At 41.4% G+C, this 13,076-nt stretch overlaps 1 protein-coding gene across 6 annotated transcripts in view; it reads right to left on the bottom strand.

The window, feature by feature from the left end:
* The window catches only part of macrod2 (mono-ADP ribosylhydrolase 2), a 418,271-nt gene that overhangs the window by 27,462 nt on the left and 377,733 nt on the right, over positions 1-13,076 (bottom strand). For all 6 annotated transcript variants that reach the window (XM_079688242.1, XM_079688245.1, XM_079688246.1 and 3 more), the window contains exon 9: positions 3,495-3,573. In XM_079688242.1, the coding sequence (XP_079544368.1) occupies positions 3,495-3,573 (79 nt within the window). The remainder of the gene's footprint in view (positions 1-3,494; positions 3,574-13,076) is intronic.

Here is a 13,076-nt window from a genome sequence, read left to right as displayed (position 1 = left end):
AGATACTTCGTCCACATATTACATGTGTGATAGAAGCGTGCGAATATCACAGCTTTTTCTAAAGCATTGGGGAGGGTGTTGTTATGGAAATGTGGGGATGGGTGTGTGGGTTGTGGGGTTTTGAGTATAAAGTGTATAAAGGGCCATGTAAACCAATGTGAATTTGAGAGTCAGTGAAAAAGTGGAGATGGTAACGGGCCCTGCAGATCTGTGGGCTGTTAATATTGTCAGCACTGTGGCTGATTGAGGAGAAGAAGAGATGGAGCCCAGCTTGTGGGCAGCCACCCGGATCATATTAGTGAAGGAGTGTACCCAGAATCAATTTCAACACACTTTTACCCTCTACAACCACAGCTGCCTCACTGCTTCCATGCTCGCAAATAATACGTGCCAAGGCAAGCATGTGGTCAATCACAATCTATGAAACCAATCTGAATACTTAATCGAATCATGTCATGTGATTAATTGCAATGATTAAGCTCTGTCGATTAATGGTTAAACCTTTTCTAAAAATACAACCGTGGTAATTAATTAATATTATTAATAATAATAATGACATGACATTTTGAGGCAGCTCGTTGCAGTGTGTGTATTCTCCAAAAGGTATGCAACCTCTGATGGTCCTCTTAACCAGACAGCAGGATTGCCATAGCACCTTTGAGATATGTACAGTTTATGGCTTCTCAAGGTAATGAATAGGTCATTTTATCACTTGTTATGAGCTCAGTTGGCGAGGTGGATAATTGATGGTGTATGGTACAACAGAGGCTAAAGCTTTACCTATAGTTGCTGTGTATATAAGCTTGTTTGTTTATTTGCATATTTCATTATTAGTGCCTTAGAGGCCTCTTTCGCACAATATATGAAGACGTAATAACAGAAGTGCTCCCTCAGCTGGCGTACGTTAAAAAGCCCTTTGTCTGTTTGTGAGAACTCCATTAGTACTCACCATACAGCAGCTCCGTTCTGTTGGGACTTGGCACAAAATGCCCTGTTCTAATATTTTGCACTCGACTAGGTCAAACTTCTTGTTTTATATGTATGTTTGCACATCGATATGCCTTTTCATGTAGGTGTGCATGAGTATTCCTGTCAGCAGCGGCCATTTTTAAGTTTCCTCCTTCTGCAGAGATGTAACCATATTGTGTCTCCCTCATCGTGACAGCTTGTGGGAATGCACATTGTAATAAAGCAATTTCCTGTATGCAAATGTCCTGTTTACACGTTCCTACTCCAGTCATTGTCACTTGACAGATTGCTTGAATATGAGAAAAGCTATACAATGAAAAATGAGAATAGTAAGACTTCAATGAAAAAAACTATTTTGTGCCGACTCTCAGCCACAAGACATGCTGGAAGCTGATGTCACGGGGAAGATCCTGCGTCTCAACTGATAGACAGATCAAAGGCACTATTCACAACAGCTCCATAACAGCACGCTGATAGGAGGCCGTGGAGAGGCTCCTCCTTGATATAATGAGGAAGAATGTAATGTAATGAATGACAAAAAAAGTAGATTGATGACATAATGGGATAGTGGCAAGCAGATTTATAAGAGAAAGAGGGAATATGGAGGGTCTAGAGAGACAGAATTGTCTCTGGCCTCTGTGTGATGCCTTCAGTGTTGCTGCAAGATCTCCATGACTGTCTGTCTCTAGCAGAGAGGATGATGGGATGTTCAGAAAGCGTACGAGCACACCTGCAGAGCTAATTCACAGCCTCTGATTCACCACTCTGCGCCGGCTAAATTCAAGTCTTCTCACACTACAGCGCTATGCATTCCCTGCATGGTGCAATCATACCAATCAGCATTTCATTCTTTAAAGCACACCTATCAACTCCAGTGAACCCATCCAAGAGGTGCAGCCTGGCTGGATAAAATCTATGAATTCACTCCCTTATTTGTGAGTCTAGTCTACAATCAAAGCAGCGGTATTTTAGTTTGAATATTCCTCATGCAGCATCTTAAAAGAGCTTTTGTTTTCCTAAAGAGAGGATGGTTGGAGCTTTGAAGCACATGCGGTGAAAGACGGAGCATGAATAGGCGAGCGTGGTTTAAAAAAAAAAAAGACGCGCCTGCCTCACTTCAGACAATGACCCTGAGTGGGATGGCACTGTTATCAAGCCACTTAGACTATAGTGGAATTAATATACTAGGCCACACGGACACAAAGAGCAGTGACAAAGGTGGCTCAGACCCCGGAGTTCAAAGGGCATGTGACAGGCGCGGGGATGTGATGAGGAGAAGCGCCGGGCTGGCATCATGGTGCGACCCCACTTTTAATCACAGACTGACCCCTTCCTCCCTCATTAGCAACTCATCACATGATGGTAAACAATAGTTTTTAAAGAGTTATCTTATAATAATAATAATAGAGCGCTCAGAACTTTTCAAATTCCCCTTTGTTGGAGAGCCTGTTGTTTTGTCTCCTCTCTGTTCAGTCGTTGAGAGATACAGGGCATGTATCCACTGACAGCACTAATATGATGAGATGAGACGGGTGCTGGGTGAACGGGGGCAGGCATTATAATTAAGGTCTGTCCCCAGAATGTAATCTTTTAGGGTAGAGGCTGGGCGTGGAGCGGGACAGATGACGGCAGCACAGGGGGAAGAAAACACTCTCCATCTGGGAGCAGCGAGATGAAGGCCTGAGAGCCGGTATTCCTTCGGGGAGATGGGGAGAGAAAAGTGAGGTAAATGGGAGGTAATGCTAGGCCTCTTTCAGATTCCCAGCCATTAAACCCAATCCTCCATGGAGCCCACATCAAGGCCGGTGACTGTTCCTGGCCCCCCGAAAAAAAGATGATGGCGTGAATGGGGGGAGGGAATTGTCAGAGGGACAGAAAAGAGAGTGGGAGTAGAAGATAATGGATGTTTGTTTATTTCACATGCACAGTTGAGGGGCAGTAACCAAGGACAATCATTGGTTGCTATGCATCCCTGAATTGTAAGTCCTCGCAGGAGACGTTCTGTGCCGAGGACTATTATTATAGTCAATCAAATTTGACATTAAAGTCTCATCAGAATATCAACAGTTATGTAAAATATCAGCTTGCTTGTTCGCTGACAAGAAGTCTAACTATTCTAATCCTATTAAGGCAATCCATAGAGAACCTGACGTGTGTTTTACCAACTGTCAGCATAAATTCTCACTGTTAATCTCCCAAATGGCCGTGCGGGTGCATTGACTTTGTTTACATTTGAAGGTGTCAACCGAGCCTGACGGGTTGCTATTCTACTGCTTCCAGAAAAAACATATCTCTCTCTCCAGATGTGTTCTTGGAAAAATAAGGTGGCAAAGCTGCCTGGGTCTATACAGATGGCCAATGAGGTATAGGTGATGACATCATATATTAGGAATACGCTGTCGAAACACAACATACAAATCTTTCATCTATTCAATAGCCCAATACATCAATATGGTAAGAGAGGACATTTTAAGATATGGTTTTATTGTTCTGCAACCCAGTCGATAGGAAGTAAACACACATACCTGGGAAAATGACAGACATCTTCTTCTTGTAGATGGCAAAGTCGGTCTCGAGGAAGACACAGAAAATGACCCTTGTGATCTGCACAGGAGGAAAAAAAAGAGATAGGAAAGCAATAAGTGTCATTGCAAGAATAGACTCTTTGGTGAATTACATGACAGAAATAATAACTGAAAATGTTTTGATGTGATGATAATATGCAGCAGCAGGACATAATCATAACCGTCCAGAAATCTAATTAGTTACCCTCCCTATCGAGACCCCCCAAACTAGACCCTCTGAGACAGATTTCCAGAATAAGCATTATGGAATGGGTGCTTTGTTCAAAGCAGAGCAACAGGCCTAGGTATCATATAAAGTGTAACGACATGAAATTGCTAAATTAAATATAGGCAATGGAGAATACTCTCACCCGAATGGAAAGTTATAGGAGATAACGGCAAATAAAGTATACTACTCGCATGAAGACATGATTAAATGTTGAAGAGAAGATTATTGGGTTTAGTACGTTTCATATCAAACATTAGATAAATGTCATGAGAAAATATTCGGTGAAATTGAAACTTTTAATGGGAAACTCAAAAGTGTTTGAACAACATTTAAAACAACAGAGAAGCAGGGTAGCTTTGATAAAAAGTTCAAATAGCTTCAACTTAAAAAATAAAAACTTTTCTTAGATCTTTATTTCTTAAATGTAAAGTAATGTCAGTTAAAGCTTTGTAACAGTTAAGCTGTCACCAACAACTGTAATATCTTATATACTGTACATGTTGTTACATTTTGTAAGTTTAGGTTGATCACATGCAGAGGTGACTTCTTAACAACGCTGAAAATAAATCTATGTACTGTGTATGATGACTGTTGGTGAAGAAAGGTCAATACAATTCAGTAAAGGCTGTTATAAAAACATTAATACAGTATCTCAGTGGGTGTTGAGGATCAATGCTGGTCACCCCTCTGTTTCCTCGCTGTCGACTGAGATTTCAAACGTTCTAATCTCCCAGGATGACCTGGCTCTCTGTATTCACTGCTGATGCTCCAGAGCCCCCTGTGCACTGAATCATTTTTGGATTATCTGAAAGCTGTAGCTTTACACTTCCAAACACTGTTGCAGTGTTGGTATTTTATGTTTCTCTGAAAACCAACCTTTCGATGTGGTAACTGTTAACCACAAACTTAGCTTCGCTGTTGACGCAGCAGAGCAAAGTAAGCCATACAATTAAAACACATTTTATTTAGAATTTATTACACCTTCAACAGATTAGAAAGCAGAGATGTCTCTTTCTGTTTGATGAACAAAACAAACAGTAAAACAAATCGCTGAACAAGCTCATTGGGTCTTATACATGACAAGGAGTTTATAATTACAAAGTGTTACAAAATAATTAATTTTCAGCATGCTTGAGTTATTTTACCTCAATTTCTTGGCTGAGTAGAGATCTTATAACCATTTTGTTTTTCACCCTCAGGGCCAAAATCATTCAAGTATTCAGTTTAGCATAAATAGGATTTATTTTTCCCAAATACTGAAAAATTGTGAAGTGAAAAAAGGGGGCATACAGGTTTTGATTTAATTTTTATTTAAATATTTGCTTTGACTTAAAAACACTATTGGCACTAGTAATTTACATTCAGTAAAATAGTTTGCTTAGAGCTTGTGTTAGGAACTACCGCAAGGCATAATTCTCTTTAATATATATTTTACATTGCTGTTGAAACATATCCTTCATACAACAGGATGTATACATTTTTTATAACGTTTTTTAATTACCTTTGAATATATGATTAAAACATATTATACCTTTACCCAATACATATTTTTACTGAAAAGAGCTTGAAAGCAGCTAATGTTAGTCAATTAAACCTCGCTCCATTGAAAGTAATTAGTCGTTAGCTTTGTTATTTAGCCAAGGACTGTGCTTTTCACCAGCTAATGTTACCAGCTCTCCTTCTGCTGAATTCAACAGGATTGTTTTGTTAAAAAGCATTTAGTATTCACAGAGAAAATATAGCAAACTTCTTTTGACCCTTAATTTTTCTCCATCGTGGATCAAGTCTCAAACAAGATACAGCTTACTTATGGCATTAGGTCCTGTGCATTCAACACTAAAGTCAGAAAACATGGATTCAAGTAATGGACAGTCACAGAGGCATGCAATTCAAAGGATCCGGACAACTTGGAACCATTGCTTCATTATCACCCGCACATCATGCTCTCTAGTTCTTCCTGAAGCCCAGACACAGCTTAGGCCAATAACTACGGAATAACTAGCCATGCCATTTATTCAATCAACAATTGAACAACCGTGTGTTATAACTCATGCTGTGAACAGGGAGACAACGGTCAGTTTATTAGCACTAGTATAAAGCTATCCTCTGACTGTGTACACTTTCCATACTTTGATAATATGTCTAAAATGAGCCATATCACCTCAAGGTCACCTCTTTCACTTTCACCCTTCTCCAGCGATTCTAGATGTGCAGGCATCAGTCACAGTCACAGAGATGCATTACACACCACGGCAGCAGATAATCGTTTGACTGAATAATGGCAATTTTACACAACAGACATAATGGCGGCTATCCGTCCCCCATCCTCCTCCATGCAGGATATTGATGTTATGGCGAAATAAAGGGAGCTCACCAGCTTAAGCCCCATTCCTGACCCTGCCCAACACAAGGATCTGATTCAAAGAGGCACCCTTCTGATGCTCATACACGCATATATCTATAAATAGTTTATGATCCGCTCTTTGGAGTAAATGTTAGGAGCTGCATCCAGGATGGTAACATTTTATTTTGCTAGATGTCTTGGGGGGGCTTTGTTCATAAATGGTGGACTCACTTCTCTCAACCCCTCAACCCAGATCTAAAAAATGAAAGAAAGCTTTAAGTCTCCTTTGAAGTTTTGGGCTCGCTGACAAACAGATTGTGAGACAAGTGATAATACACCAAGATAGTGCATACCACTGGGTGCTGGAAGGCCACAGGACAGCCGCTCCCCAGGAATTTCCATTACTCTTTTATGGAGCTCCATTCTAAAACTGACTGCCCACTGTGAAACAGGATGAAAAATGAATGTATGCCTTTCATCGAAACACACGGAAATGTCGACACACACACACACACACACACACACACACACACACACACACACACACACACACACACACACACACACACACACACACACACACACACACACACACACACACACACACACACACACACACACACACACACACACACACACACACACACACACACACACACACACACACACACACACACACACACACACACACACACACACACACACACACACACACACACACCATTGAAGTTGATTACATTTCACTTATGTTCTGTTTGATGTGATAAAGGAAAGGAGAAATATAACTGAGTGAACAACTTGTCCTGAAACAAAACCAAATGGAAAATCTTAGTATCCATGTCATGTAGACTCTTCCCTCAGGCTTCCTCTCTTGTCAATCTTTTTGTGTGCTTTCCTTTATTGCATGTCTCATCCTGCAAAGCTTGGGCCCGTTCTTTTATTCCACACATCAGAAACACATCGTAGGGTCTTTGACAGTTGTCAGTCAAACCAGATTGCCAAATAAGAACCAGTAATTCATTGAGATTCTGTGTGTATACACACACACTGCTGGCCAAGGTTTCTCAAGCGTGTTAAAGAAACAAATCCAACAGAGAAGATGTATCTCTGACCTTTTCTTTGTTAAAGTATATTCCACCAGTCTGTACTTAAAAAAGCGTGTTCTTTCAAAGTCAACCAGAGACGGCTTATCTCCTTCATGCACACACACAGCGCATTATAGTCATAGATGGAGAATCTATTAATAAGTGGAGAGAATTATCCGGAAAACTAGTCTGAACATTTTTTAATAATGTACAGTTCAGAAAACTGTTGGTTTATGATTATGTAAAACTATATTTCATTCAGATTGTAAAAGAGAAAACATGACACACAAAATCAAATTATACTGAATGAGTATAATTATTTTCAAATGTGAAATATATAAATTAGCACCAGAGGGAGAAAAAACCCCTGCTCTTTTGGCCAATAAGGTTGAAAGTGAGTTCGATTTAAATGAGCACTGAAGAGTATAAAATGTAACTAAATACTTAATTTCTGATGTTAGAGGAGAGGCTTAACATTTGGTCTGAGGCTGCGAGTTGTGTGTGTGCCTATGTGTGTGTGTGTGTGTTTTAAATGTGCACCCCGCAGCCGCCAAGGTTGAAAAAGTTAATGGAAGACTAATTAGAAAGCTGGGATCACTGCATGCAAGCCTGCCTAGTCATTACTCATCCCTGATTGGAGGGCCTTTGCCAAAGGGTGAGCACAATATGACTGGGTCCCCCGGCTGCATGTGCGGGATGCTCGCCTCGACAGAAATGTGTTCTGCACAATAAGGTGTGGGACGGTGTAGTTGGCCTGACCTGTCGCTCTTTGAGACTGAGCCAATTTGGGGAAAAGCTACAAATTAAATGGAGTGAAAGTAAGGCAAGAACATCAAATGTTTATATGCCTTTTTTTTTTTTTCTGATTTTCCTTTATTTGGGACAAATCAAAGTAATATTTAGAAATGTGTCAATTTCATCCCTGATGAGTCCTAGAGAATATGTGAAGTTGTTGAGTGAGCTTCAACAGAGCGGCGAGGGCATACTTTATTTTCTATTACACCTTAAAGACTTACATTTATGGTGCAGACATTATTAGTCAACACTAATGCTGTACCGCGGAATATGTAATGATGCAGGTTGAATCTCTCATTTCAATTAAACCCTCTGCAGAACACATTGTTCACCTACCCTAATCAATTCAAAACCAATGCCTCTTTGTTGTAATTGGGTTCTGAATATATGATATGTTGCGACTCATTAAAATGATAATACCAGGGGTGCAACCTACGCCTCTGTAGCTCATTTGCATGGCACATGAATTGCAGAAAAACAAGATTTGGGAGTGGCAGTTTGTGGCAGCTGCATGTGCCACAGTGTTAATGAGAAGCATGAAACAATATGAAAGTGTCCTTTCACCACATTTGTTGTTTCCTGAAACACTGTGTGTGATTTTTAATTTCTGTTTCTGTGGCTCATCATTCTTCGCAGGGCTCACCATGTGCCCCAGACTCCTATTGGCTGGCTGACAGATGAGCTGTCATAGCTGGCCACCCATGCCCATAATTACATCGGGGGCACTGCCAACAGAATCTGACGTGCAGGCACAACGCACGCACTTTTGCTACTTGCATTTCCTTCTTGATTCTGTCACAAACAATAATAGGGACAGGTTGCCCTAGCATGTCTGCTCCAGCTGGAGCCCCAACCCGAGGGAGGTCTGTGTCGATGTGTCCTGCGCACCTCGTTACCGAGGCAGCGGCTCATGCACGATCCTCAATGGTTGCATCCAGATGGACACCAACGACAGGAGACTGATATTTGAAATTAACAATGAGTAAATTATTAATTCATTGTCTTTGTTTATTTATGATCAAGGTCGTATTGCGTAAACACCAGCACGCACTGGATGGAAGTATAACTGGGCACCATTCCCTCACGGTGACTGGTCATAATGAACTGTATCCATCATAGACTCGCACATACACACGGTGAAAACACATTGTGTTTGGTTTAGGATATATTTATCTCTGATATGACATACCAGTGTTGTGCGTGTGATCATACAGTGATAGTACATGTCATTGTTCGGGACAGATTTAATAATTCCAGCAAAATTATTCCTTAGCCAGAAATATCTCCCCATAAAACACAGCCTTCCAGCGGCACCATCAAAGCCATAATCAGAGAGTGCTCGTCTCCTTTGTTGTCAGCGGCGCTGTATTGGATAGAGGGTTCACTTTGAGGCAGGTGGACCATATCCAGACCCTATTACCGATGTAATTACACACACCTGCGTCCCTTCTCACCGCTGGTACACCGAGGCTGCATTTTGGAAAAACTCTGCTGGGGTCTGACAGGCAGAGCTGTGTAAACAATCAAACACACATAGACCTTCCTATATCCTTGGTGACCATGACAGCACAACTACCAAGTCCTGCTGCTTAAAATCTGCTCGTCACTGTGACACCTCACATGTCCACTGCCGTTACCAGCGGCAGGAATTCTGGAGGTGGCGGATCTGTCAGCTGCAGCCAGGCTCTGGCACCAGATACCGGGTGAAGCTGTTAGCAGCTCCTCCATTTGACTTTGATTGACCCCGTCTGCCAGGAGAGCTGCAGCTCCACCTGCAGCAAGCTGGTGAATTATCATTTCAAAGAAGTGCCCAGGAAAGGTTATCCCTTTGAACAAAACGCCTCCATCCATACATCAAAGAAAAAGCCTGACATTGGGCTTTCAGAAGGCATGGTAACGACCAAAGCCAGTAAGAAAGTGCTGAGCTCAAATTCTTACTTTCCAAAGCCAGTCGACATTATATGCTCACTATATCATGATAAGGGCAATAGGGTAGTCAATGGAGTCATCTTAATATTGCTAAACAGACGACAGATTTTTGTAAATGCTTATGTACACAATTATGCATGAGTGCTCAGCACAGTGTGACTAAGTAGGAGTGATAACATTCTGGTTAGCTGCCTGGTTATTTCATCAGTGTAAAACATCAACGTGCTGCTACTAAGGCTGTATGCCGTGCAGAATATAAAACATTTGGACAGGAAATGCTGTCTTGCTAGATTCGGAAAAGTCCATAAGATAATATATCAGCAATTTGTATGTTAATTCAATGAATGCTGCCTGTGACTCACATTTTTACACATTAGAGCTGAACAAATAGTTCCTACTACTATATTATTCAGGCTTCATTGCTGCATGGTACTGTCGACAAAAATTGGAGAACAGCATGCTTGAGGCATCTAGCATTTTAGCTCACATTTAAACAAAAAAAATTATTCTCTCAAAGTGAAAGAGACAGCATTTGACTTTCACAGGCTTTGAGCAGTTCCTGCCAGCTCCCGCTGCCTGCAGCAGAAGCACTGTGCCATCTGATTTTAAAAAATACAAAAAAAATAGAAGCCAGACACGATTTCAGGGAAATACTCAGAATTCATTCCTTGTACTTCATTTCATATTCTTCTCATATTTAATCTGTCTGAAAGAGGAGGGCAGGCTTTATGGATTTTAAATCATCCAGTAAAATTAGCCAATAACAACTCCAAACACAGTGGCTGAAATTATTCCAAAGAGGCTGTTTTACCTCTGCAAGCGTGTTCCAGCAGAGTAAAGTAAAATGTCAATAACCTCCCACAGGAACAGTAACCGGCATTGCCTAACTGCAACTAAATGTTTAGTAGTACATAACCAACGAAAATCCTTCCCCATCAACAAGAGGACTTGTGAGTACATTATAGGAGCTCTCATGGAAATGTCAGTAGCACAAGTGCCTCCAGGGATTCACGGTCCACGATGATATTGCATCTTTTTGGCATGTAACCAAAGGTGCCATAGACCCAACTGACACATTGGTCAATCGACATGGTCACATAATTAAAATGATGGAATACTTGTGCGGAGCGTACAGGGGATGTTGTGAGTGTGAAGGAGAAGGATTAGGCCATTTTCAAATCATGAAGATGAGATGTGTTGCAGCTGAAGACGAGGTCAGAGGGGAATGATGAAGGAAGTGCTAAAATGAGGGCTGTGTCTATGATCCATGGCTGCATTGGTAATGATCTGATCTCTGGACAGCCACTGGCCTATAACAACCTCTGCTGATGAGTGTGTGTGTGTGTGTGTGTGTGTGTGTGTGTGTGTGTGTGTGTGTGTGTGTGTGTGTGTGTGTGTGTGTGTGTGTGTGTGTGTGTGCACGCGCATGGAGGAAGATGGAGAAGGGGTTTCTGTGATAACTTTCCTGATAACCAATAAAGTACAAGTGTAGTGGGCCTAAAACATTTTTGGGATTTTTGTTCTTGCTAACAGTAGAGAAATAGTTTTTCCCTTACCTTCAACAGAACTTGCTACGTGGTGAAATAGATTGTGCAGTATTGTCAGATTGTAGCTATCTTCAAACTGCATGCAGAGCCCACTGCCTCTGCTTAAAGGTATTGTGGAGTTTTATTTCAATAAACACAATTTTGTTACAGTTCTCACTAAAATACACTTTGTCTCCCTAAGGAGACAAACATGTGGAATGCATTTCCTACCCCATAAAACCTTTGCTTGAGTGTTCAGTTTCTGCACTTTTATTGGATCATTGCTAGCTTTTACGACCCACCAACTGTTAATATACATTATGTCCTGCTGTATTCGGCAGGAACATTCAAGATACAAGCACATCAAAACATGCTGTACAGTTCTACTAGAGGTACAATTTGCACTGGGCACGCACACTGTAAATACAAAACTAAGTACAATATTTCGGAAACTGCACAAAGTCTAGAAGCGTACTGTTATTGTGTAACTCTAAACTAAATTATTATTATAGAAGAAGTAGAATATGCCCTGCCATGTTTTCCACTTCCTCTACATCCGGTCATCCACCCTGTTGAACTCCTTTTAAAGCAAAGACTGGCCTCTGGCACCTTTGCTGTGCTCCAAATTCCCATATTGACCAGCAATAGGCAGTATTGCATGTCCTAGATGAAGGATTGGTGCTTTGTGAGGATGTGTCAGGCTCTGTGTCTGCTCATCTGCTCTCTAAGATCACACAGGGGTTATCCGGCTTGGTTGTCAGATCCACTCATATTTTCATTTTTCCTGTTTCTATTAAGTCAATATCTGCTCAGTCTCCGGTAAGAGGCCAATAAGAGCCAAGTGAGGGAGACTGTGGTGTGCAGCCAGGTATAGACATCCTCTAAGCCCAACCTGTTACACCTAGCTCATGTTGATGAAATCATTACAGAATGTGTGTGTTTCTTGTCAAAAGGAAACAGTTTCCACACAACAAACCCTGTGGGTCCAGCAGACTGTATATCACAGACCAATAAAAGCCATTGATGTGCACAAAGGAAAATAAAACAATGCAAATGTATTTGTTCTATTTCTCATAAATCATTTTTGATGTTTCCCATATGTAGGACTTGAAGCAGTCAATGTGTGTCTCTGTGCTCTTGTTTGGCACGTCCGACTTCTCCTTTTCAGCCGCTGTTTGCCCTGTCTGGGCCTGACTGGTTCTGTGGGGGTTTCCTGGGAGGAAATATGTGGTGTGATCCAGCCAGGTCCTCTCCGGTTTGAATGTTACACAAAAGCTCCCAGACGGATGGGAATCCAATCACAGCTCCCCATGGCAATATTGGCTGAACTGCATACAAGCCTGGACCTGGAGAGGCACCAGCGACCTGTAATTTATCTTACAAACATATCCGCGTTTCCTTGGCAAAAACACATGTGCTATAGCCGCTAGCAGTCAAGCTGTCTACGTCCTGTGCATTCACATTAATAACACTAGGCATTGAATCCTGGTCATTACTTGAACATAATAATGCATGAGTGAGTTGCTATCCTTGCCACACAGAAATGCTAATCACTTTGACAGTTCTCTGAGGTTTAACCCACATGCCATGATTTCTGTTATTCTTTTCCTGTGGAGGTTAATGCCAAAAGGTCAG

The sequence above is a fragment of the Notothenia rossii genome, assembly GCF_949606895.1.
Source record: "Notothenia rossii genome assembly, chromosome: 6".
NCBI classification, from domain to species: Eukaryota; Metazoa; Chordata; class Actinopteri; order Perciformes; family Nototheniidae; genus Notothenia; species Notothenia rossii.
This window is presented reverse-complemented; position numbering and strand designations above follow the sequence as displayed.